This window comes from Lampetra planeri, chromosome 45 (genome assembly GCF_965212315.1).
Source record: "Lampetra planeri chromosome 45, kcLamPlan1.2.h2, whole genome shotgun sequence".
Taxonomy (NCBI): Eukaryota; Metazoa; Chordata; class Hyperoartia; order Petromyzontiformes; family Petromyzontidae; genus Lampetra; species Lampetra planeri.
Genome location: NC_136151.1, coordinates 4,506,057 through 4,533,536, shown reverse-complemented (window position 1 = coordinate 4,533,536; position 27,480 = coordinate 4,506,057). Strand labels below are relative to the sequence as shown.

The 27,480-nt window shown below is 55.1% G+C and overlaps 1 protein-coding gene across 2 annotated transcripts in view; it reads right to left on the bottom strand.

Moving 5' to 3' along the window:
- Nucleotides 1–27,480, bottom strand: part of LOC144733037 (papilin-like) — a 47,100-nt gene that overhangs the window by 7,497 nt on the left and 12,123 nt on the right. For both annotated transcript variants that reach the window (XM_078614764.1, XM_078614765.1), the window contains exons 2-5: nucleotides 17,313–17,516; nucleotides 15,903–16,088; nucleotides 11,029–11,232; nucleotides 785–988 (exon numbers count right to left, since the gene is read on the bottom strand). In XM_078614764.1, the coding sequence (XP_078470890.1) occupies nucleotides 785–988; nucleotides 11,029–11,232; nucleotides 15,903–16,088; nucleotides 17,313–17,516 (798 nt within the window). The remainder of the gene's footprint in view (nucleotides 1–784; nucleotides 989–11,028; nucleotides 11,233–15,902; nucleotides 16,089–17,312; nucleotides 17,517–27,480) is intronic.

The window sequence follows — 27,480 nt, the reverse complement described above, 5'->3', positions numbered from 1 at the left end:
CACGACCTCCTGTATACCAGGTGAGATAGCTAACATCTCGCCCCCGCGGCACCACACTGTGGCACCCCATTGCTTAACTCCCGTCGTAGAAACGATGGTTTAGGCACCGTACATATTTGTCTCACCAATGTCGTGTTCAATCACATTTCTGGCTCAGCAATCATTGGAAGGACGTAATAAACCATTTCGGATCTTAACTGATTGTGTTCACGTGTACGGTGACTTTCAGACCGCAGTCAACTCACTGGCATTGACTATATATCTTTTATTCTCCACAGGGAATGGATTCTTTGCTCCGCTGCAAGTCTCCGATCACCACTCTCCCATTGACATATTTCGTTACTTCCTCTTAGTACCATTCACGCGACGGTCAATGGTATAGTGTATAGCAGATCTGTGATGTCACCCGCATGCTGCAGCGTTACGCAGTGTGCCTGCTGACGTCACGCACCCCCCCCGCACCCTCCACGTAGGCCATGTATTAATCCAAGACAAGAATCCAAGTCTCGGGCGAAGCCGGGTAGTAAAACTAGTATAAGTTATAGTATTCTGACCCTGTGGGCCAAATTCTATGAATTTATAAAAAAACACAATATCTTGCCCTGGCACGTGGGGCCCTCCAGCACGTGAGGCAACCAGGGGTTACGTACGTACTCTACATTGAACTTCTTTCACGCAATGCGCAGCCGAGCCCGCTAATCGGATTGTGCGGGGGTAGCTCAACAAACTGCCTGTGCGCTCGTTTCCCTCGATAGCCGGCTGCGGTGTGGGTGTGGGCACCTACTCTGCACTGTTTTGCAGGCGATGCGGCACTCCGTTTCTGTCTCGAAGTTGTTGGCGTTGCCGTCGCAGCCGCCATAGTAGAACTTCTGGCAGCGCTGCGTGAGGCGGTTGTAGAAGTAGCGTGGGATGTGGGCCTTGCATGGCCCAATCTCTCTGTCCATCTTGCAGATGGCGGGTATGGAAAGCTCATCATCGCTCTCGTCACCTGCAGGGAGAACGAGGAGGAACCTATAACAAAAAACTATTTTGTACGCGCATGTTTATGTTGAACTTCTTTCGAACCATGCGTTGCCAACCGTGATAATCGGAGTTAAGGGCCCACTGATAGCGTAACAAAGTAGCGGCTTATCACGTAGAAATGTATGGCAGCCGAATGCTCTATAAATGCACGTTGATTATAAACGTGGAGCGGAAAACCCGGAGGAGCCGGAAAAAAATCCACACGACCACGGGGAGAGAAACTTCAAACTACAAATACACAGCAGGCGTCAGGGTCGGGATCGAACCCACGACCTCCTGTATACCAGGTGAGATAGCTAACATCTCGCCACCGCGGCACCACACTGTGGCACCCCGTTGCTTAACTTCCGTCGTAGAAACGATGGTTTATGCACCGTACATATTTGTCTCACCAATGTCGTGTTCAATCACATTTCTGGCTCAGCAATCATTGGAAGGACGTAATAAACCATTTCGGATCTTAAATGATTGTGTTCACGTTTACGGTGACTTTCAGACCGCAGTCAACTCACTGGCATTGACTATATATCTTTTATTCTCCACAGGGAATGGATTCTTTGCTCCGCTGGAAGTCTCCTATCACCACTCTCCCATTGACATAATTCGTTGCTTCCTCTTAGTACCTTTCACGCGACGGTCAATGGTATAGTGTATAGCAGATTGTATAATAATAAATAGTATAAAAGTGTAACGTTTAATATAATGTATAAGGTAATATATAGTATCATAATTCTATATTGAATATACAGCAGTGTGGTATATTGTAGGGTGGGTAGAATAATACATAGTGTAATATTACAATGTATAGTCTAAACATAAATAGTGCTGGTGGCAAGCTGGCGTTCTCATCACAAGCACGTGCTCAGGGGCTCATCAATTTGTGAATATGTGTTTGTTCGAAATGTTTAGCATATGTCATGCCGCCGCCACGAAGCCGTTCAGCAGGCGCCCCATCTACGACCTCGCCACCACCAAGCGACGGAGCCGACCCCGCGTCCCCCTCACCTCACCTCACATGAACACACCCGCACGCATTTCCCCCCCCCCCATAGAGCTCCGAGGGGAGGTCACCTGGCCGACCGGTTTTTATCCGAGAAGCCCTTATCGGGATTAAACTTTCACGGTTTCCGGCGACCAGGGAATTGGACGACCTCCCCCGATGCTACTTTGCACCGCGGCGCTGCGACCGGCCTTAAGATTGCAAGGTCGCAGCGAGGGGCCACTCGGCCACCGCGGGTGAAACGCATCCCACACACCCCACACACGCAAGTATCGACGGGGCAGGCAGAGGGAATAAGCATTGTGATGGAGGAGCATCATTAGAAAACACACAGCGCATCTGAATTGCATAATCAGGCACCCCCGCACAGGGAGCGGAGGGACGGCATAATTACGCTCGGGCACGCAGGCACCATTGTTAGGGGAGTTAAAGGATAAGGCTGTTAGTATGAGTAATCGGGAGAGCGGGGTCACGCGGGGAGCCGTGCACAAATTCCCACGGCGCACCTTTGTGACGGACGCCACCACATAAACTGCGATAATGGGGGGGCCTGCGTGAGAAAGGAATTGATTGGAATTTGCGCCGCGCAGGTTGAGCATTAATTAGCATATCAAAAGCGGATTGATTGGAATTTGCGCCGCACAGGTTGAGCATTACGTAGCATATCAAAAGCGCCCGGAACCGCGGTGCTCCTGCCAGAGGGTCGCAAGCCTATTGTCCAGAGCCACATTCCCTTTGAGGTAGGGAGGATAAATGGGGAGCGCAAATGGGAAATCGCTCTCTTACTCCTGCACCAGGCGACCAGACGCAGCTCCAGCTCTGCCTCCGGACGGCCGCGCGACGTGCCCCGACGGCATATAGGAAAAGCCACAGGACGACCGAATACTTCGACCCGTGAGTAGCAAGGTGACAGGGTATCGTAAGCCGATAAATAGAGAATAGGTCCAGGGGAAGTAGGATAGGCCAGCCTCGTCGACTCATATTGACATAACATTAAATTACCAGGTAGCAGATAATAAATAATTAATAGCGAAGCGTGGTCTCGCGTGATCTTGTCGTGCAGCGTGAGCGTGTGGGGGCGCGGGTGCACACAGTGGTTCGCCACGTGAGTGAGCGCTGCGCGGAGCTGAGCGCGTGGGTGAGCGTGTGTACGCAGTGGTTCTGTAGTGCTGCGGCTCGCCTCGGGGGAGCGCGGCGCAGAACGGTGCGAGAGTGGGTGTCGCGTGTGTTCACTCCGTGTGTGATACAGGTGCACGATCATAACGCGAATAGTCAGTGTGGAGTTGGAGCGCACGGAGCGGTGTGTGTGTGTGTGCGTACGTTCGCTCCGTGTGGGTCGCAGGTACGCGATTAGGAAAGGGAGGTATCGTGGTAGCGTAAAGGGGGACATAATACTACGCGGTATCCAACCATGCCTACTACGCGGACCCTCGGTGGAGGGGAATCCTCGGGCGACGGCTCCCACACCATGGGTGAGGAACCTAGCAGCGGGGGGGCGATTGATGATGTTAGCCCGGCCGTTAGCATTATCGAGGGAGGGATATCGGGGGCTAGCGACCCCCACATATTTGTGTCAGAAGTGGGATGATCCCCCGCACCCCCAAGGGAAAGAGGCCCCCCAACCCAGATTAAAATCAAATGCACATTTACGGGCAAAGGAATTCCATCATGGAAATCGTTTGCCCGCAGCATCAGAGGGGCTAAAAAAGTTAATGGGTGGTCAGATGAGGAGGCGTTGCAGCAGTTAGAGTTACATTTAGATGGGCGGGCAGCTGACTTTGTGGAAGCTTTGCCCGCAAGCGCACAAACTCAGTGAGAAAAATGAATGTGCGAACTCGAACGGCGCTTCGGCGCCTATGACGAGGAGGATGCGCAGGCGGCCTTAGAGGCACGCCGTCGCCAACCCGGCGAGGATCTGCGAGATTACGCCGAGGATGTACGCATGTTGACCCAGCTCGCGTACCCAGAGTACGAGGCCAAAATAATTGAGGGCCTCGCCGCCGGTAAAATCCAACGATATTTGGCACGCACCCCGTGGTGGCAGCCAAATGTAGACGGTGCACGCCTCTCCTTTAACACCCTCGTCGAGCACGTGCGCAAATGCGAGAAACTCTCGGGTGAGCGCGCGCAGCCTCGAGGGAGGGGACGAGAGTGCGCCGTGGCGAGCCTACTCTCCGACGAGGAGGAAGAGATCGCCATCGCAGTAAGGGGACGGGCAAGGGAGCCCCAGAGACCCAGCGAGACCACCCCAGGGTGGGTTGCCGGGTTACAGGCTGGCATAGGAGATATACGCGAGGAAGCGAATAAAAATATGACCAAGCTGCAGTCCTCCGTTGAGGCCATCCAGTCCTAGATGGGGGAGCTGCTCGCAACGGTGGGAGGGCTAACGGGAAGGGTAACCCAACTAGAGGTGGAGTCCAGGCAGCGACAAACTGGGAGAGGGAGCGGGAAGGGGGCCCACTACGGAGCCGCCCCCCCTCCCCGGGCATGTTATATGTGCGATCGCCGAGGGCATCTAGTGAGGGACTGTTCTGAAATCACCCGGGCTAGGCAGACGCGGGGGTTAAACTCCAATGCCCCCTAGAGAGCGGACCAACTAGGGGTGCAATCGACGCGGTCCCGATACAAATAGATGATGATGAGAATAATGGCGAGCGAGTGATCTCCACACAGGTTCCAGCAACAACGTCCACAGAAACGGTGACTCCTGGCGACTGGCTACGGGAGCTGGTGGTGGGGATCACTGGGGCCACGTCGCTGGTGAACAGGGAGGTAAACGGAGTGCGTACCCGAATCCTGCTGGACACGGGGGCGGTGGCCTCGCTCGTGAGCGCAGCGCACTGCAGCGCGATCGGGGTCGACGTGCGTCACCTGCAGGCACCGGACCGCGCGCTGCACACGGCGAGCAGAGCCGGAATGGGGCTGCTGGGGAGAGCCACCCTAGAGGTCCGCATAGGCAGTCAGGTGTGCACCCAGGAGTTCTACGTGTCGAGTGCGTTGTGTCACGAGTGTATCGCAGGTACCGACCTCTTAGAAAAGCTGGGACTCAACGTGCAACCCCGCCAGCGATGCGCCACCATGGAGAGCAACGGCGAGCGGATACCGTTCCTGGGACGAGAACCAACGCGCCCCCGCTTCGCACCTGTGGCCGCTATCCTGGCGACGGCAGTCACCATCGGGCCGCTCACCGAGATGCTGGTGCCAGTGGCAACCTCCCCCACCGACCCCGCGCTCCGACCATCAGGGGAGGTAATGCTAACTCCTCACCCGGAATTGGCAAAACGGTATGGGGTCGTGGGATCCGCCACGTTGGTAAACACAGATGGGGACCGATTGTTTATGCGGATGTTTAACCCCCACAATACCCCAGCGATACTGCGACGGCGCACCCCGATAGCCACCGTACACCCCCTGCACGCACGCCACTCTAACGACTCGGTGTTCGCACTCTGGGCTGAGGACCCCGGTCGTCCTGAGGATGACCAGGACCTGGCCTGGCGAGTCGGCCCGATTCCCCGAGCCGAGGTCGTTCCCCTGCTCGACGCGTTACATGTACCATGGGCGGATTTACCTAAAGGAGAGGCCGATCGGCTGCGCGAGTTACTGCAGGAGTATGCCGACGTATTCAGTGAACACGACTCGGACGTGGGTCGGACCGACCTTGTTAAGCACCAAATTGACACCGGTGCAGCCCGACCCATTAAACTCCCTGCGTACCGAGTGGGCGCACCCGAACGCGCCCAAATCAAAGAGGCAGTTGGGGACATGCTTCGCGATAACATAATTCAGCCCTCGGCGAGCCCCTGGTCAGCCCCAGTGGTACTAGTAACGAAAAAGGATGGGTCAACCCGGTTCTGCGTCGATTACCGTAAACTGAATGCAGTCACGGTCGGCGATGCCTTCCCCATACCCCGCATCGACGACACCTTCGACAGCCTCGCCGGAGCGCAATATTTTTCCACCCTCGATCTCGCGTCCGGGTACTGGCAGGTGGAGATGGCGGAGGAGGATCGGCCGAAAACCGCATTCACCACCCCGATGGGGCTATTCGTGTTTCGAGTACTCCCGTTCGGACTCACCAATGCACCCGCGACGTTCCAGCGGCTGATGGAGTTGGTGATGCGGGGCTTGCAATGGGAACAGTGCCTGATTTACTTGGACGATGTGATAGTGTTCAGTAGATCTTTGTCTGAGCATTGGTCCAGGTTACGGGAGGTATTCCAGCGACTGCGAGCGGCTCATCTCAAGCTCAAGCCACGTAAGTGTTACATCGCACAACGCGAGGTGGGGTACCTCGGGCATCGCGTCAGCGAGGCAGGCGTGCACACCGATCCGGAGAAGGTACGCGCCGTAGTGGAGTGGCCACGGCCAAGGAATCTGACGGAGATCAGATCATTTTTGGGGCTCGCCACCTATTATCGTCGATTTGTAAAGGGATTCAGCGAGATTGCACGCCCTCTCACCCAACTCACCTCCCCTAAGCACCCCTATCAGTGGACGGGGGCCTGCCAGACGGCCTTCACCACTCTCAAAGATCACCTCACCCACGCCCCCACCCTCGCTTTCCCCGATTTTACCACCGATTTTATTTTGGACACCGACGCCTGCAGCAGCGGGCTGGGCGCGGTGTTGTCACAGGTACAGGATGGGACGGAACGAGTCATCGCGTACGCCAGCCGGACCTTGAGTGGGGCCGAGCTGAACTATTGCGTGACCCGCCAAGAGTTGTACGCCGTGATTTTCGCATGCAAACAGTTCCGGCCGTATTTGTACGGCAGGAGATGTCGCGTACGCACTGACCATTATGCTCTGCAGTTCCTTCTTACATTCAAGGAGCCGCGGGGGCAGATGGCCCGGTGGTTGGCGCAGTTGCAGGAGTACAACCTGCAAATAGAGTATCGGGCTGGCCGGACGCATGCAAACGCGGACGCCTTGTCGAGGCGACCCACGGTGTACGCCGAGACAAGGGCGGAGGAGGCCTGCCCGTGTTTCACGGGGGGACGCTGCCGGCAGGCAACGGACCCCCGAGAGGCCGCGGCCACTGACCCCCCCCCCAGCGAGAGAGAGTGCAGTGTGCGCCACAGAGACCCTCACAGGTGGCACTGAGGATCCCGTCGACCGCCCGGCAAGCGCGGGACCCGCGGCTCGGGACCCGATCGGACGGATCCAGGAGGACGTCGGCTGCGCCTTCCCGGGCCTAAACGACGAGCAGCTGAGACAGACCCAGCAGCGAGATCCGGATCTGGCGGCAGTGGAGGCGGCACTGCGGGAGGAAAAGAGCGCCCTACCAGGACCCTGGAGCGGTTTGTATGCCCGGTTGTGTGTGCAGAACGGAGTGGTACGGGAGTTAACCGAGGCCGGCCAGCCGGGGTGCATCTGTGTTCCTGCCCAGGTGCGACCCCAGCTGCTACGGCTGGTGCATGACCACCCACTCGGGGGCCACGATGGGGAACGACGCACGCGAGAGACCCTGCGTCGCCAGTATCTCTGGCCCAAATTGGCACAAGACGTGGCGGCCTGGGTACAGGGCTGCCGCGCCTGTCAGCAGTGCGGGCCGAAACCGGCACGATACCAGGTACCCCTAAGGCCGTTCCGCGTCAGCCGCACGAATCAGCTGGTCGGGATCGACCTACAGGGGCCATTCCCGCGATCCCATCGAGGCAACCAGTATATCCTGGTCGCAGTAGAGTATTTCACCCGCTACCCCGTGGCAGTGGCCATCCCTGATAAAAACGGCCTTGGTGGTGGCCCGGGCATTTGTGGAACATTACGTACTGAAGCACGGGTCCCAGAACGAGTCCTCACCGACCAGGGTAGCGAGTTCGAGGCCGAGCTGTTCCAGGCACTGTGCCGAGAATTCGGAATCCAGAAGGACCGAACCACAGCGTACCACCCCCAAGCGAACGGTATGGTAGAGCGCATGAATCAGACCCTAGCGGGGAAACTCAAACGTATGGCCGTCGCAAATCAACGGGATTGGGACGAACACCTCCCCTACGCCCTTTTCGCCTATGCCACCACCGTACACACGTCGACGGGACAAACCCCGTTTTTAATGATGTTCGGCCCGCGAGTCTCGTTTACCCGCAGATCTGCTATTCGGCGTCCCTTCCCCCCAGCCGGAGGAGGGAAGCCGCCCCGTGGAACACCTGTTGGAGACCCTGCGAGAAGCCCGAGGCCGAGCATACCCGCAAGGGGAAGCCGCGCATCGGCGGCAGGAACAGGGCACACGACCCCGCATGGAACCCCCCTTATTCCTGACAGGCGCTAAGGTGTGGCTACACACCCCTCGCGTCGGGGCCGGGCAGGTGGGGAAACTGACGACCTACTGGCGGGGACCCTGGACCGTGGTGCGACAGATCTCCCCCTGGACGGTACTAATTTATGGCGGGAAGAGGGATCGAGAGACGGTGGTCAACGTCCGCCGCTTAAAACCGCGAGAGAGAACCCCGTCACCCGAAGGCCCCGAAATCCCGGAGTACCCGCACCCCTCGTGTTGGGGGGCCTCGCACCCTACATGGGCCTTGCCGGGCCCACGAGACGCCCCGATCCAGTCAGGAGACGACGCGGACGACGGCCCCTAAACCCCTCCGCTTCTGAGTTTGTACCCCAGCCCGCAGGTACCGAGGTACAGGGAGAGCCGCTGGAGTGGAGGAGGAGGCCGCCGCAGGAGCTGCAGAGGACGGAGCCACCCACCCCGAGACCAGCCACGAGGTCCGGACGGACCCCCCGGACCCCGCAGCGTTTCCTCGTGGGCGCGGCTCAAGCAAGGTGCTCCAGTCAACCCGGGACGGGGACCAGCACCTCGGGGGGCTATGTCATGACGCCGCCACGAAGCCGTTCAGCAGGCGCCCCATCTACGACCTCGCCACCACCAAGCGACGGAGCCGACCCCGCGTCCCCTTCACCTCACCTCACATGAACACACCCGCACGCATTTCCCCCCTCCCCCATAGAGCTCCGAGGGGAGGTCACCTGGCCGACCGGTTTTTATCCGAGAAGCCCTTATCGGGATTAAACTTTCATGGTTTCCGGCGACCAGGGAATTCGACGACCTCCCCCGACGCTACTTTGCACCGCGGCGCTGCGACCGGCCTTAAGATTGCAAGGTCGCAGCGAGGGGCCACTCGGCCACCGCGGGTGAAACGCATCCCACACACCCCACACACGCAAGTATCGACGGGGCAGGCAGAGGGAATAAGCATTGTGATGGAGGAGCATCATTAGAAAACACGCAGCGCATCTGAATTGCATAATCAGGCACCCCCGCACAGGGAGCGGAGGGACGGCATAATTACGCTCGGGCACACAGGCACCATTGTTAGGGGAGTTAAAGGATAAGGCTGTTAGTATGAGTAATCGGGAGAGCGGGGTCACGCGGGGAGCCGTGCACAAATTCCCACGGCGCACCTTTGTGACGGCCGCCGCCGCATAAACTGCGATAATGGGGGGGCCTGCGTGAGAAAGGGATTGATTGGAATTTGCGCCGCGCAGGTTGAGCATTAATTAGCATATCAAAAGCAGATTTATTGGAATTTGCGCCGCGCAGGTTGAGCATTAAGTAGCATATCAAAAGCGCCCGGAACCGCGGTGCGCGTGCCAGAGGGTCGCGAGCCTATTGTCCAGAGCCACATTCCCCTTGAGGTAGGGAGGATAAATGGGGAGCGCAAAGGGGAAATCGCTCTCTTACTCCTGCGCCAGGCTCCAGCTCTGCCTCCGGACGTCCGCGCGACGTGCCCCGACGGCATAGAGGAAAAGCCACAGGACGACCGAATACTTCGACCCGTGAGTAGCAAGGTGACAGGGTATCGTAAGCCGATAAATAGAGAATAGGTCCAGGGGAAGTAGGATAGGCCAGCCTCGTCGACTCATACTGACATAACATTAAATTACCAGGTAGCAGATAATAAATCATTAATAGCGAAGCGTGGTCTCGCGTGATCTTGTCGTGCAGCGTGAGCGTGTGGGGGCGCGGGTGCACACAGTGGTTCGCCACGTGAGTGAGCGCTGCGCGGAGCTGAGCGCGTGGGTGAGCGTGTGTACGCAGTGGTTCTGTAGTGCTGCGGATCGCCTCGGGGGAGCGCGGCGCAGAGCGGTGCGAGAGTGGGTGTCGCGTGTGTTCACTCCGTGTGTGATACAGGTGCACGATCATAACGCGAGTAGTCAGTGTGGAGTTGGAGCGCACGGAGCGGTGTGTGTGTGTGTGCGTACGTTCGCTCCGTGTGGGTCGCAGGTACGCGATTAGGAAAGGGAGGTATCGTGGTAGCGTTAAGGGGGACATAATACTACGCGGTATCCAACCATGCCTACTACGCGGACCCGCGGTAGAGGGGAATCCTCGGGCGACGGCTCCCACACCATGGGTGAGGAACCTAGCAGTGGGGGGGCGATTGATGATGTTAGCCCGGCCGTTAGCATTATCGAGGGAGGGATCTCGGGGGCTAGCGACCCCCACACATACTTCCCAACATGTAACAAACCTGAAATTTGGCATGTGGGTAGCTTGCAGACTGTACACCATGCAAAAAGTATAAAAATAGACTGTTGTATTTGGGGGGGGGGTGGGCGCAATAATGGATATATTTGCACGACAAGTGAGCGGTGACGTCACATCTGTGATGTCACCCGCATGCTGCAGCGTTACGCAGTGTGCCTGCTGACGTCACGCATCCCCCCCCCCGCACCCTCCACGTAGGCCATGTATTAATCCAAGACAAAAATCCAAGTCTCGGGCGAAGCCGGGTAGTAAAGCTAGTATAAGTTATAGTATTCTGACCCTGTGGGCTAAATTCTATGATTTTAGAAGAAACACAATATCTCGCCCTGGCACATGGGGCCCTCCAGCACGTGAGGCAACCAGGTGTTACGTATGTACTCTACATTGAACTTCTTTCACGCAATGCGCAGCCGACCCCGCTAATCGGATTGTGCGGGGGAAGCTCAACAAACTGCCTGCGCGCCCGTTTCCCTCGATAGCAGGCGGCGGTGTGGGTGTGGGCACCTACTCTGCACTGTTTTGCAGGCAATGCGGCACTCCGTTTCTGTCTCGAAGTTGTTGTCGTTGCCGTCGCAGCCGCCATAGTAGAACTTCTGGCAGCGCTGCGTGAGGCGGTTGTAGAAGTAGCGTGGGATGTGGGCCTTGCAGGGCCCAATCTCTCTGTCCATCTTGCAGATGGCGGGTATGGAAAGCTCTTCATCGCTCTCGTTGCCTGCAGGGAGAACGAGGAGGAACCTATAACAAAAAACTATTTTGTACGCGCATGTTTACGTTGAACTTCTTTTGAACCATGCGTTGCCAACCGTGATAATCGGAGTTAAGGGCCCACTGAGCTGAATACCTCTTCAGACGCGACCTGACCACCACAAATGATAGCGTAACAAAGTAGCGGCTTCTCACGTAGAAATGTATGGCAGCCGAATGCTCTATAAATGCACGTTAATTATAAACGTGGAGCGGAAAACCCGGAGAAAAACCCACACGACCACTGGGAGAGAAACTTCAAACTACAAATATACAGCAGGCGTCAGGGTCGGGATCGAACCCACGACCTCCTGTATACCAGGTGAGATAGCTAACATCTCGCCACCGCGGCACCACTCTAACCACTGTGGCACCCCGGGACTTAACTCCCGTCGTAGAAACGATGGTTTATGCACCGTACATATTTATTTCACCAATGTCGTGTTCAATCACAATGCCGCAGGTGACAACAACACGCTCACCAGCCCAGCCACTCAGTCACCGATGCAGTTCAAGACGCTGCTTCTCTTTCTGCGTCTTCCCTCGCAGTGCTCGACTGTGAAATTCCCTCCTTCCACCATCGTCTCTGTTGCTGATATATATATTAATAATGATTGGCCTTGCTCGATTGAACAAACACGTTAAACAAGTATTTATTACAATTTTGGCAAGTGCTGTTGGTTGCTGGCCGTTTTAATATTTTAGGTCAATGCTCAGCCTCTGTGTTGAAAAAAAACGTGCGGTATTCATGACATTCTTAGAGCTATCGTGAAGGCTCATCCATAAATTACATCATTGGTCAAGTTCATTGTGGAATGACGCACAAACATGTTTCAACTAAATCGGTAGCAGTGTAACAACATATTTTCTCTCCATGTGTGTCTTTGAGTTCAACGTACGATAATTTTACTTTTAAGATCATACCCCAGTGAGAGTCGCCGAATTCTCTGGATTATTGCATGTTTGTTTGTGCGACCCTATCTAAATTACATTATTGACACAGAGCACAAGTTTGAGGTGCATCTTACTCGCTGGTGAATATTATAGTAATTTGAAAGATACAATATGTACGTGCTCACGTCTCTCTTCACAATCTTTCTCTTGGCAGGTATATAAATGTTTTGTGGGAGCCGTGCGGGAGAGGAATTTGTGCGGCGGCTTTCACTGAAGCAATCGATGAAGGAAAACACCAACGCGTGCCTTTAAGGAGGTTCAGTTTACACGCTAAGCAACAATACTGATGAACTGTCACATGTGAGCGTCGCAATTTAATTCAGGAATCGATTATTATTTTTCTGTTTGCCTGGTCTGTAACGTCTCGCTCGTACTGTCTTCGTCGTAGGTTTCGTTTCGTTTTGTTCCATCTCATTCACTTCCATGAGCCTCCAGATAACTTTTGCAAATCATCAGTATATTACATAAAAAAAATGTAAAGGTGTAGCTCCGCAATTGTTTGCTCATGCCACAGCTGGCAGAAGGCCCTCCGGTTAGAGGGAGCTCTAGAGAGTCCTTCTAGACCAGAGGTCGGCAATGAAAATTCGGTAAAAAAAAAACCCTCGATATTTCAAGAGCCGCAACGCGACGTGAATACGAGACGGTGGGGTCCTTAATAAACAACGTCACGACGCAGTCCTCAAAGAGCCGCATTCGTCTCCGGAGCCGCAGCGTGCAAACCCCTGACTTAGACGGTATATTGGCCTACTCTTTCACGCTGGCCAGATGCCGTGGAAGATGCGGTACTACTCGCAATTTCCCCCATCCACACGCGACCTTTTTTTTCCGCTGGGTAAACAAGAGGCGGGGATATTGAGGAAACTTACATCGTTGTTTCAACTGCTGCGCCGGGAATTAAAATGGAAAAAGGCGTTCTCTGCATTGCACGTCCAGTGTGCTGAATATTACACCATCCATGTAATTTCTATCAATCATAAATGGTCGCACGGAAATTTTAACCAGCGAAACAAATCATTACATTCCTTGCGAATAGTGTCCCAACCGCAGCTGGTGACAATTCATTGGCGTGAATGCAGCCACTAAATGTATCTGGCAGACCCAGGGGAAGCAATTCGACCACTTTTCTCTCAGGGTACGACATCAATTGCATCTGGCAAAACGTCAAAAACAGCTAATCTGAACGCACGTTGATTCTAAATGTGGAGGGAAAATTGGAGGACCCGGACAAAATCCACGCGACCACGGGGAGAGAGAGAGACACGCAAACTCCAAATATATAACAGGCGTCAGGGTCGAGATCGAACCCATCACCCTCCTGCATGCCAGGCGTGGCAATAAACATCTCACCACCGCGGCACCATTCCTTGCACCGAGGATTTGATTCCTTGCACCCGAAGGAACTTCGCAATGACACATACGGGGCTTGATTTCTCACGGAATATTTTCATATATTTTAAGGACCCACAAAACCCCCTCCTCCCCCTACCTTGTACCACCCCCACCACCCTGAGGAAGAGGTGAGGCCTCAGGAAGCAGGGAAATATTTTCTATAACCCAGCCCAGGACGGCTCTGGCCGAAATTAAGCCGCCCTGGGCAAGCCTACGTTCAACCACGTGCCCCTACAAACTCGATCAGCATGTGGTTAGTACGGGACATTAAGACATGACAGGCAGGGTTTCGGGTATTTTTCTTTCCATTCAAGCAGTAACAGTGCCATACTCTTTGATTCTTTCGGTAAAGTCACGAAAGAACCAAAGAGTATGGATTCCTGCAGTCACAAAAGCTTCAAATCAAGATAGTAACAGTGCCAACCTAAGCAACTGACCTTTTGGCTTATGAGAAGAAAAAGGGGGGGGGGGCAGAGGGCGATGGGGAAGAAAAAAACATCAGAATCAGAATATTTAGTTAGACTGGAGAAGTACAATGAGCTATGAAGCTCTTTTTCACAGACGCCCAGTAAAAGGGCCGCTGCAGCGTTGTCCGAATGAGAAAGACCGATTCACTCTGAGCAATACATCGGTGTCTATTGATCCCACCACTCCTCTTCAGCGGAAGAGTAGAGAGAATACAAAGTAAAATAATCGATTTCACGTGGCCTCGTCGTCAACATCAAGTGGTCATCGTGGCCAAAGCCATCGATGCCACCACCACCGCTACCGCACCTCATCGCCAGCACCTTCCACCTTCCACCTGATCCCACAGCTGGTGCACAGTCGACACGTGACCTCCAATATCTGCCCTGACAGTAGAAAAATTACAACTTAAAATACTTTTTTCATGTTACCAGGTAAGGCCCACTGAGCTCTAAAGCTATTTTTAAGAATTCTAGATTTGAAGCTTTCGTGACTGCAAGGATTCATATTCTTACGGGTTTTTTCGGTAAAGTCACGTAGGTAAAAAAATAAAATTAAAATTAATAAAAGTAAAATAAAAATAAAATAAAAATCACGACGTTTCGGAGGCAACACAAGCTTCCGTCTTCAGGTGGAACCGTCACAGCACGCTTGCTGTATCAAGTAAATGAGAAATTTCAAGAGATCCGACCTTGTATATATACTGGTTGAGGGGGGAGGAGCCAGGGTAGGCCCCTGGATAGGAGTTTTTTTTTAAGAAGTGACCTGGCCGCCACAAATGATAGCTCGACAAATTGGCTTATCGCACGGAAATGTATAGCAACCAAATACTCTAAATGCGTGATGTCGATTCAAAATGTAGAGGGAAAAATCGGAGGAGCCGGAAAAATATCCACACGACCACAGGGAGAGAGACACTCAAACTCCAAATATATACGGCAGGCGTCAGTGTCGGGATCAAACCCACGATCTCCTGCATACCAAGCGAGGGACTTACATCTCGCCACCGCGGCCCCCCCCCCCCTTCCCCGTGCCATGTGCTCTTTGGTTTTTCCCTCGGTCGCGGCACTCACGTGGTGGAGACCACCCCAACGTGTGTCCCTCTCTCACCCTCCACGCACGTCCCACCGAGTGCATCTGCTTTTGTCTCACGGCCTTGCAAAAGCATCAATGAACACGCAAGCTCGTACCACATGTCACCTCCCCGCCCCCCGCCGTGTGACGATGATAAACCTCGCACGCTCCGCAGTGTGCACAAATGCAATAGTTCGAACTTCGGGTCAACTCCTCTGTTCCCATCAGTGCCACGAACCTAACTAATCATGTGCGGTGCAGTTTCCCGTTGATCCAAATTGATTGCCGTGATCCAAACCCTCCCCCCGACCTTATCAAGTTTCCACCGTGTACCAGCGCATGATCAGTGGCCAGGGGCGCAGTCCCATGGTGGGAGTTGGGGGGGTGTCCTACTCGTGAAAACTTCCCCGTGGTTATCGGTTAGATTCCAGATAGGGTCGGTAAAGTTGGCCCCCAACCTCGCTTCGTCAAGGACAAGTGGAGTTCCACCGCAACTCCAACAGCAACTCCTGACCATTGACTCAGTACTAACCCCCGCTGGTCGTGGACTCCCCCGTGTATGGAAAGGTTCCATCGGTAGCACAATCGGCATTTGCCTCGCTGTAACGGAAGAGTTAAAAAATGAAAACGCACAAAAAAAATAGTACCGCATTTTTTTTTCTAAAATGGCGCAGGGCGTCTCTTTGTTCCGTACGTATTTTAAAACGTGTCAAAGCTCCGTCAGGCCGCACGCGTGGGGCCCAGCGGGGCACGGACCTCTGGTCTTGTGGCACTTGCAGCTCTCCACGCACTCCTCGGTCGTGTGGAAGTTGTTGTCGTTGCCTCCGCAGCCGCCGTAGATGAAGCTCTCGCACTGGCCCGTGGTCATGTTGTAGAAGTGACGCGGGAAGGCGGCCTTGCAGTTGCCAGTCTCCGGCTCAAAGCGGCACTTCTTGGGCACCTCTGCAGTGGGGGGGGGGGGGGGGGGTGGTGGAGACACGGCGGGGAGTTTAAAGTTTTAAACACCGACGTGCAAGGGCAATGACGATGGCGGGGCGTGCAGATGAATGTCGCAGTGGGACTAACTTCTATGGCAAATGTCGTGATGGGTACTTCAAGATTGGATGTTCAGTGCTCGCCCGAGCTGCTTTGGTTTCTGGTGACCAAACGAATACATGATGAGGTCGCACTCATTACGCACAAAGTGCTCACCACAAAGGAACCACGATACCTTGCTGATCTCGTCAAAGAGCATAACCATCGCGAAAACTCTGATCATCATCGCAGCGGATTTTGGCTAACCAAGACGGTCACCGCATCACGTGCTTTCAGATGCAGCCGTCTGGAATGCTCTTTCATCCGATATTAGCAAGCCAATGGACGTATGCACTTTCAAATCTAGTTTGTAAACTAATTTCTTTAGAACTGCTTTTTTGTGTTTAGTGTGTTGTCCTTCCCCCGCACCTCTGATTAACACTGTTGTCTACGTAAGGTGCGAAACAAGTTCAACAAACATAAATAGTGCTGGTGGCAAGCGGGCGTTCTCATCACAACGACGTGCTCAGTGGCTCATCAATTTGTGAATATGTGTTTGTTCAAAATGTGTTGCATACTTCTCAACATGCAACAAACCTGAAATTTGGCATGTGGGTAGCTTGCAGACTATACACCATGCAAAAAGTATAAAAATAGACTTTTATATATTTTTTTTTTGGGGGGGGGGGGCGCAATAATGGATATATTTGCACGGCAAGTGAGCGGTGACGTCACATCTGTGATGTCACCCGCATGCGGCAGCGTTACGCAGTGTGCCTGCTAACGTCACGCATCACCCCCCCCCACCCTCCGCGTAGGCCATGTATTAATCCAAGACAAGAATCCAAGTCTCGGGCGAAGCCGGGTAGTAAAGCTAGTATAAGATATAGTATTCTGACCCCGTGGGCCAAATTCTATGGGTTAGGAAAAAACACAATATCTCGCCCTGGCACGTAGGGCCATTCGGCATGTGTGGCCCTCCAGCACGTGAGGCAACCAGGGGATACGTACGTACTCTATACTCTACATTGAACTTCTTTCACGCCATGCGCAGCCGACCCCGCTAATCGGATTGTGCGGGGGAAGCTCAACAAATTGCCTGCGCGCTCGTTTCCCTCGATAGCCGGCGGCGGTGTTTGTGTGGGCACCTACTCTGCACTGTTTTGCAGGCGATGCGGCACTCCGTTTCTGTCTTGAAGTTGTTGGCGTTGCCGTCGCAGCCGCCAAAGATGAACTTCTGGCAGCGCTGCGTGTAGCGGTTGTAGAAGTAGCGTGGGACGTGGGCCTCGCAGGGCCCAATCTCTCTGTCCATCGTGCAGATGGCGCGTATGGAAAGCTCATCATCGCTCTCGTCGCCTGCAGGGAGAACGGGGAGGACCCAATAACAAAAAACTATTTTGTACGTGCATGTTTACGTTGAACTTCTTTCGAACCATGCATTGCCAACCGTGATAACACAGTTCAACAAAAAAAAATCTGGCCTGGACTTTTGCAGCGGTTTTAGACTAATTTCAGGGTGCTGATTCCAAATCTGATCTCAGATTTGCACTATCACATTTCATTTTTATGCTATCGGCATACCCCATTTTCATTGATTTTACCCGAAATTAACTCTTTCACTTATGATTGCAAGTTGTTGCGAGTCAGTGACTGCTTTAGTGTTAAAATATTTTGCTGTATTTTTAGGATTGTGTGTTTATAATATCATTTTATGTAGATATCCAGATTTATTTAATATATTTCTTCTGCAGTTTTTATTGAAAATGCAATATTTGATATTTCAAAAACCTGATGTGATGTACAAAAACTGATGCCAGATTTGGAATCAGCACCCCAAAATTACCTTTAAACCGTTGGAATACCTTATGCCAGAAAAAGTGTGTTGACCAGTGTAATCGGAGTTAAGGGCCCACTGAGCTGAATACCTCTTGAGACGCGACCTGACTGCCACAAATTATAGCGTAACGAAGTGGCGGCTTATAACGTAGAAGTGCATGGCAGCCGAATGCTCTATAAATGCACGTTGATTCTAAATGTGGAGTGTAAAACCCGGAGGACCCGGAGAAAAATCCACACGACCACGGGGAGAGAAACTGCAAATATACAGCAGGCGTCAGGGTCGGGATCGGGATCGAACTCACGACCTCCTGCATACCAGGTGAGCTAGCTAACATCTCGCCACCGCGGCACCATTCTAACCACTGTGGCACCCCGGGGCTTAACTCCCGTCGTAAAAACGATAGTTTATGCACCGTACTTATTTGTTTCACCAATGTCGTGTTCAATCACAATGCCGCAGGTGACAACAACACGCTCACCCGCCCAGCCACTCAGTCACTCATGCAGGTCAAGACGCTGCTTCTCTTTCTGCTTCTTCCCTCGCAGTGCTCGACTGTGGAATTCCCTCCTTCCACCATCGTCTCTGTTGCTGATATATATTTTAATAATGATTGGCCTTGCTCGATTGAACAAACACGTTAAACAAGTTTTTATTACAATTTTGGCAAGTGCTGTTGGTTGCTGGCCGTTTTAATGTTTTGGGTCAATGCTCAGCCTCTGTGTTGAAAAAATGCGTGCGGTATTCATGGTATTCTTAGAGCTATCGTGAAGGCTCATCCATAAAACACATTCCTGCGGAGGGAGCTGGTAGCAACGTTGGGTTGCTCGATCAATGGCCAGGGTCAATGGCGGCGCGTTGTATTTCGCAAATATGCCCGACTGTGAGGGCGGGCACAAGCCGGCGTGAGTAGGTTAAACGTGGAATTTTATAAGGGCACCACGGGGTGAGCAGCCCCTCCCGACCCAGCCCCACCCCTCCCACCCCCCACCCAGCCCCCCCCACCCAGCCCCTCCCCACCCTCCCCACCCAGCCCCTCCCCACCCTCCCCTCCCCACCCAGCCCCTCCCTGCACGACGGACACGATAATCCCCTGTGGGCTGGTGTAACCAGGAGGTTCCTACCAGTATTACTTCATTGGTCAAGTTCATTGTGGAATGACGCACAAACATGTTTCAACTAATTCGGTAGCAGTGTAAGAACATATTTTCTCTCCATGTGTGTCTTTGAGTTCAACGTATGATAATTTTACTTTTAAAATCATACCCCAGTGAGAGTCGCCGCATTCTCTGGATTATTGCATGCTTGTTTGTGCGACCCTATTTAAATTACAATATTGACACAGAGCACAAGTTTGGGGTGCGTCTTACTCGCTGGTGAATATGTAATGCGGGCGTAAACGGCTTCGCGGATATGACGTCATGGGGGGAGGAGTTAGGTCACGTGGGTGAGAGGGGTGAGGTCTTACGGGAGAGATACCGGAAGAGACGGGAGAGTGTGGGAGACGGAGTTAGAGTGAGGCCACGCAGGGCGGAGGTCGAGGAGTGGCGAGATCGCCACACACACGGGGGAGTAAGACTTGGCACCGTCGGCCAGCGGTGACCAAGCGCGGAGGAACGACGGGCAGCAGTGGAGCTGCAGTAAGAGCAGCGATGGAGCTGCAGTGAGCGCAGCCGGAGGACTGCACAAGGGGTCTGCAGCGGAGCTGCAGAGGTGTGGAGGCTACGGGAGCGAGGGCAGCTACGGAGCTGCCAAGGGGAGAGCTCTGAGCGAGGGCAGTGCGGGAAAAGTGTAAGAACCCTAATAAAGGACGACGGAGACAGAACCAGGATCGAGTCCCTTATTACACTGGTGTCATAAGTGAAACGGCATGTCAAAACAACTCAGAAGAAAGAATATTCCTGTGCGAGCTCGTCACGCCGAGGACGGCGTTGGGGGGAGCCGATGGAGGTCCACAGGTCGCTGCCTTGCCTCCACTGTCGGCGCCATTGACCACGCGGCAAGAAGACGCCATCTTGGGCATGGCAGGAGAAGAACGGCGGGAAGCCGCCATCTTGCGCTCTCCGCGGCGAGAGGCCGCCATCTTGAACACGCGGCGATGCGACGCCATTTTTAATATGCCGCCTGGTGAGTCATCGGAGGAGGACGGTGCAACAAGGAGTCACAGTCGTCATCTCACGACCGTCAAAGAATTCTCCATCGGGGGCGATTGGAGTGCTTTCGCCTGCCGATTTCTGGCGGCGGTACGCTCAGCGAGGTGGACGGACGCTGAGGTGTTGGAGGTTTTACCGACTCTTTTCGATGACGAGTCGGTGAGATTCTTCCGCTCCATCAAGGCGGAGAAGAAGAAAACATTGAGAGGAGTTTTCGACGAGATGGCAGATGCATATGAGCCACCGGATGACGCTCATCGCCGGTTTGTTCAACGTCAGCGAGCACCCGAGGAGTCGCCGGTGGCATACAGGGGTGTGGTATTGGAGTTGGCCATGGCTGCATACCCGGAGACGGAGCCTGACCTGCTCGAACCTCTCATCTTGGGTAAGATGCTCGAGCTGTCCCGGGATTTGGGGATTCCTATGCCCGTGTGTGGCCACGAAAAGCTTACGTCCCGGGTGGCCGCTAAATGTCTTGATGCCCAGTTCAACCTGCGCCGTTGGAAGCAAGTCACGGCGTGGACGGGGGGACCCATCGTCGAGGGAGGTGCCGCGGGTTGGGATCCTAAGAAGGCGGTGTACGTTCCTGACGGGGGGGGCCCGCAGGAGCTGACAACCGCCTCTGCTCAGTGGTCGGCCCGCAGTACGCCGGGGCCGCGATCTGCGCCACCGTCACGGGAGCGTCGGGACGGGTGCCTGCGGCGCGGCGTAATAACATCGACTGCTTCCGCTGCGGCCGTAAAGGCCATTACGCCAGGGACTGCTGGGCTCGCGTCCTGGGTCCGCCCCAGCAGGAGGCCTCGTCAGCGGACGTGCCACGGAAGGATCCTCCAGGACAGGCAAGTCGGTGCGCACCAGACACCCGGCAAGGCTTGACACCTCACTCATCACCGTTGTCGTGCGATCCGGGTGTTGTTAATAACGGGGGGAGGCCTTTGACTGGGCCACGTCGCTCGGTAACGCAGTGGCGTAAATTGGCACGTCGGGTCGTCGCGGCCGCTACTAGCTCGTCCACCGTACCTGGTTCTATACAAGGGGTGGACGTACGTGTGTTAGTGGATTCCGGGGCGTCCGCGACCACTATATCGGATGTCATTTTCCATCTGTTGAACATCCCACCTGAGGCCGTGCGTCCGGTATACGATTCTTGCGTCGCTGCCAACGGGGGTAGCATGGGCATTGTGGGCCAGGTGGACGCTACAATATCTATTGGGGGAGTGTCGGCCTCGGGAAATGTGTTAATTTCGAGGTCCCTCGCGGTTCCTTGCTTATTGGGAACTGACTTCCTGGCCAAGATGCCCATTCTAATTCGAATTAATCAAAACTGCATTGAATTACCGAGTGGCCATAAAATTACGTTTCTACCATCGCCCTGGGGGCGACCTGCTCCGGTCGCTCAGGTGCAGGCGTTGTCCGAGGTATCTGTTGATATTCCACCTGGCTCACAGATGCTTATCCCCTTGCGATTTCGGAAGCCTGTACCTGGTCGTCAGGGTGCAATTGGGATTTTGTTGTCGCCGTCCGCCACTATAACGGGCGGAGCGGCGCTCGTGGGGGCGCAAACTATTGTCCGGCATGACCAGCAGCCGTTTCTGCAGGTTCTTAATGCGAGTTCTGAGAATGTGTGTGTGCCGGCTGGTACGGTTGTGGCCCATGCCACTACGGCGTTTACGGCACAAGATCATCTGGGCAGCCAGATCGTGGTTGGTGGTGTTTCAGGTCCTGGTGCCGCTGATAATCGCTGGATCGCCGAATTGTGTGGGGAAAATTCTTCCCTTTCCGGGGAACAACGTTGTGCGCTTTGTAAATTATTATTGAGTTATTCTGATGTGTTTAGCTCCGACGATTTGGAATTGGGACGCACCTCGTTGCTTTACCATCACATTGACACAGGGGACGCTGCCCCTATTCGGTTGAACTCGCATCGGATGAGTCCGGTGGAGCGAGATCAGGTTCGAGGGGCAGTGGATGACATGTTGGCTGCGGACATAATATCTCCATCTAACAGCCCATGGGGTGCACCTGTTGTTTTGGTTAAAAAGAAGGATGGCAAATTGCGCTTTTGTGTCGACTTTCGTAAGTTGAATAAAGTGTCTGTGGCAGATGCGTACCCCCTGCCGCGTATGGACGACTCCCTCGATGCCTTGTCGGGGGCGAAGTTCTTTTCAACGCTAGATCTCTCTTCGGGATTCTGGCAGATTCCCCTTGACGAACCCTCGCGGGAGAAGACTGCTTTCCGTACGCCGCAGGGGTTATTCCAATTTAACTGCCTTCCGATGGGGCTGAATGCTGCCCCTGCCACATTTCAAAGGTTTATGGAGTTGGTGTTAACGGGGTTGCAATGGGAGACGTGTCTGATATATTTAGATGATATTATCGTCTTCAGCCGCACATTTGATGAGCATTTACTGCGGTTGGAGGCGGTGTTCGCCAGGATGCGTTCCGCAAATTTGAAATTTAAGCTGAAGAAATGTCACCTACTGCAACGGTCCGTGCGCTATTTGGGGCATATCGTAAGTGCTGACGGGGTGGCCACGGATCCGGACAAGACAGCATGCGTCCGTGACTGGCCGACCCCGGCCACGGTGGGGGATGTACGTCGCTTTTTGGGCTTTGCCTCATACTATCGGAGGTTTGTTCTGGATTTCGCGACGATCGCGAGGCCCTTGCACCTCCTTACGGGTAAAGGAAGGAAATTTGCTTGGGGACCGCCGGAAGAGGCGGCGTTTCAGAGCCTGCGTGATCGACTGGCTACGGCACCGACGTTAGATTATCCTGATTTCGATCACCCTTTCATTCTGGATACGGATGCGAGTGACACGGGCATTGGGGCGGTGTTGTCTCAATCAAAAGGTGGTGTGGAACGCGTGGTAGCGTATGGTAGCCGGGTTTTGTCTCCTGCAGAAACTCGCTACTGCGTCACACGCAGGGAACTTTTGGCTATTGTTTTCTTTCTCCGCCAATTTCGACCGTATCTCTACGGTCGTTCGTTTATTGTTCACACGGATCATGCGGCCTTGCAGTATGCTCTTAAGATGGACCAACCATCCGGCCAGTTGGCGCGGTGGCTGGACACGCTGCAAGAATTTTCCTTCCAAATTCACTATCGGAAGGGGGTGCGTCACGCGAATGCGGACGCGCTTTCTAGGTTGCCGCAGCCATCCCCTTGCGCGTGCGCGTCGGGGACGCATAGATGTGCGCCGATTCAGCAACCCCCTCAGCCTGTTGCGTTGGCGGTCGACGTGCCTGAAGCTCCAAAGGAGCCGGGACCGGCTGATGGGATTCTGAATCTTCCAAGGGCTGTGTGGATTCGGGAACAAATGTTGGATGGTTCATTGGTCTCGTTACGGAATCTGACTGCGGAGAAGAGTGGGGGACTGGGTACGGGTGGTATGCCGGAAACCGCTCTCCGCGATGGTCTGCTAATGTGGAGGGAAGGGTTACAGGAATGCTGGCGTCTGGTTGTACCGGCATCCTTGCGGTACGAGTTGATTAGGACTCTGCATGGGGACATGCTTTTACATCTGGGGGTGCAGAAGACCCTATTGACGCTGCAGCGAGACTATTTTTGGCACGGCATGACAACGGATGTCGTCGGTCACGTTCGCACGTGTCCCGATTGTGCCCAGCGGAAACCACCTAAACAACCATATGTGCCGCCCATACAATCTATTCAGGTGTCTAGAGTTAACGAATTGGTGGCGTTGGACATTTTGGGACCCTTCCCACCATCCGCTAAGGGAAATAAATACTTGTTAGTTGGGGTAGAGTACCTCTCCCGCTGGCCGATGGCCTGGCCTTTGCCTGACCAGTCAGCGGCGTCTATCACAGACGCCTTTCTATTCGGGTACGTTATGGACAAGGGGGCGCCGGAGAGGCTCCTCACAGACCAAGGCCGTAATTTTTCTTCTAAATTGTTGGGGGAGGTGTGCGCGGCCCTTGGAACTAAAAAGATACGGACATCTCCCTACCATCCGCAAACGGACGGTATGGTCGAACGGCTAAATCAGACATTGTCCGCCATGTTGTGTCACACCGTGAGTGAAAAACAATCGGATTGGGATTTGCATATCCCTGGGGTACTTTCGGCATACCGAATGACACCGCATGCGGCTACAGGATATTTCCTTATGTATGGTCGCGAGAACGTGCCGCCAATGGATGTGCAGTTGGGAACTGGAGTGAGGGGACCTGCTAAGCCTCTTCCTGATTACATTCGGGATACTGTTTGCCGGGTTACTGAGGCATGGGAGGGGGCCCGCATGGCTACTGCCAAAGCCCAGGCCCGGAACGAGCGGTGTGCTCGACGCTCGAAGGGGGAGTGCCCCTGGAAGGTGGGGGACATGGCCTGGCTCCATTGCCCGCAGGTGCGGCCAGGTACCTCGCCAAAATTACACAAACCATCGCAAGGGCCGGTCCGCCTCATCGAGGTTCCCAACCCACAGTCTGCGCGTGTTCGGTTTGGATCTCGGCGTTGGTTCGTTCACACGTCGCGCTTGAAACCATATGTGGCCCCTCGAGACGATGCGTCATCTCCCGATGTTGCCTTGCCGGGGTCTGTGGCTGCCGACTCATCCTTGCCTGTGCCTGTTGACCTTGCAAGAGCGCCTGTCGTACCTTTTACAGACAAGCCGGCCGTGACATTGCTGGAGACAGGAGACTCTGCTCGGGGTGTGCCTACCACGGTTGCGGGGACTCCGAGCCCCGCCGCCCTTCCGACCCCATCGCAGACACGATCGCAACGCACCCCCGACGCTGGGCCTTCAGGGACACGTGAACGGGACGTTGACGGGCCTCCAATAGTGACAGGAGGACTTCATCCTGTCGCTCCTAAAACCTCGTCACGTTCCCGGTCTGCAGGAGGGCCGCCGCCCGTCCGGGACGGACCGGCGACCCGAACGCGCTCAAAGTCCCTTACATTTCGTTAAATTTTACTGTTGTGTTGTTGTTGTTGTTATATTTATTGTATGTGTAGTGGTGGTATTGACGTGCGCCGACTGTGACAGTGATGGATCACGGGGCGGCGCGGGGTGCGGGGTTGGGCACGCGTTGTGGGCGTGGTGTGGACGCGCGCGCCGGGAGTGACAGATGACGGGGCGGCGCGGCGTGGGTGGTGAGGCACGATGAGATGTGGGAAAAGAGGATCGTAGCCAGCGCCCAGCGATTGGTCGAATAAGTGGGTGCTCGCAGCGACGTCCGCAGGTGGGGTATAAAGGGGGACGCGCGAGAGCACTCGGGGAGAGTTACCCAGTTGAAGACCCGAAGACGGAGCTGAAGACCTAGTGCCCCGAGACCCCTAGTCCCGCCGTCCTTGTGGGGACCGGGGCCCTGTGTGGCTCGGAGGCGAGGCTGTGGGACCCGGGGTCCGACGCCCCCGTGGGTCGGGCTGGGGACCCACAGTCGAGACGGATACCCCGGGCAGGGAGTGTCCCGAGTAGCTCAGTGGCGTTAGTCGCCGAGTAGCTAAGTGGATGTTGGTCATCCGAGTAGCTCAGTGGCGTTAGTCGCCGAGTAGCTAAGTGGGTGTTTGTCACCCGAGATACTAAGTGGATGTTGGTCATCCGAGTAGCTCAGTGGGCGTTAGTCGCCAAGTAGCTAAGTGGGTGTTTGTCACCCGAGATACTAAGTGGGTGTTTGTCACCCGAGATACTAAGTGGGTGTTTGTCACCCGAGATACAAAGTAGGTGTTAGTCACCTGTGAACGAGTTTGATAAAATAAAGAGTGTGTTACCCGTGAAGTCGTCTCCCGCCGAGTTACTACATTACAACTGGCGTCAGAAGTAAACCTGTCTTCAAAAAGTATGGACACGAGGAAGACTACCCGTACCCACGAGCGAGGTCGGGACGACGACGGCGTACCGGGGACACCAACCTCGGGAGGAGAGGACGAGGAGTTGCCGCCGATGCAGCACTTCGCGGTGATGGCCGACGCTCCGCTTGCCTCCGACACCAGCCTCCAAGACGCGCACTCCCAGTTGGCGGAGTTGCTACTCGCCGCCGCCGCTGTCTTGGCCGACATCTCCGTTCCGGCGAGCGGAAAAACGGCTGCGGGGTTGGTGGAGGAAGCGACGTTGGAGGAATCCCGCCAAAAGGCGCTTCGCGCCAAAAGTCTGGAAGTTGCCGCCGTTTTTGGGGGGCCGCCACCGATTGGCGGGAAAGACGGACGCCACGTGGCCGGACACCTCCGCTCAGCGCAGCCCACGTCATCAGCGCGCGCCGGAGCTCTCCATTTTGCGCCTGACAACCGAGCCGACATTTTACACAACTACAGCGGAGCGCGGGAAAATCTCTCCGACGTCGACGACGATCGGGTCCTCCAGCAAAGATTGCCCGCGCTGTCGGCGTTCAAGGCGGATGGGGGCGACTGGGGAGCCTTCCAACGAAGGTTCCTCGCTCATCAGGAGATGTCGGGGTGGTCCGACACCACTGCCCTGCGTGCGTTGCCAGCGATGCTTGACGACGACGCGCTTGCAGCCTTCACATCTGCTGCAAGGTCGTCCCGCTCTACGCTCCAGGCCGCACTACACCTGATGGCGAAGGTGTTCGGGCCGCCCTCCACGTGTCGCCACCAGTTCTACGATCGGCGGAAGGTGGCTGGAGAAACGACGCTCGCCTATCGCACGGCACTACTCGCCTTGGCGGACGCAGCTTTTCCCCGCATGGATAAGGAGGGGAAGGACGCCATGGTGACGGAGCAGCTGCTGGCGTTGGCCCACGAGTTGGGGGTCCCCATCAATGTGGCAGACGAGATGGATATCTGCTCCCTGGCGATCGCCACGAGCATTCACGCGTACGAGGTCCTCAAACGCAAGCCGGGGGTCGTCTGCAAATGGGCGGGGAACGCGGCACTGGCCGCCACAATCGCCGAACCTCAGCCAGCTGCGGATCAGGAGCAGGCCTTCGCTGCATCGCGTCCGGGGGAGTGGAGAACGGGAGGTCGTTCGCCCACACGTTCGCCCCGCAAGCTGGAGCAACCGAAACCTACGACGTCCGTCGTCTGCTACAACTGCGGCCTTCGGGGTCACGTCGCAGCCGGGTGCCGGGCCCCGCGTCAGCGCGCCACAGGACCACGTCGGGACGACGACCAGGGCCACAAGTCATCCCAACAAAACCCGGCAAGTCGCGGCACCTCACACGTTCGGTCCACAAACACGGCACATTCGGGTCGCCGCTTGGCGGTGGGGGGTTCGCGGCTGGGTGGCGGGGGTTCATTTCGGCGAGGGGGGTCCGTACGCGGCCCGCAAACAGTCGAGTGGTCCGAATTGGCCCACAGGATCGTGGCTGCGTCGGCCGGGTCGTCCGTGGTAACGGGGTTCATTGACGGGGTTGA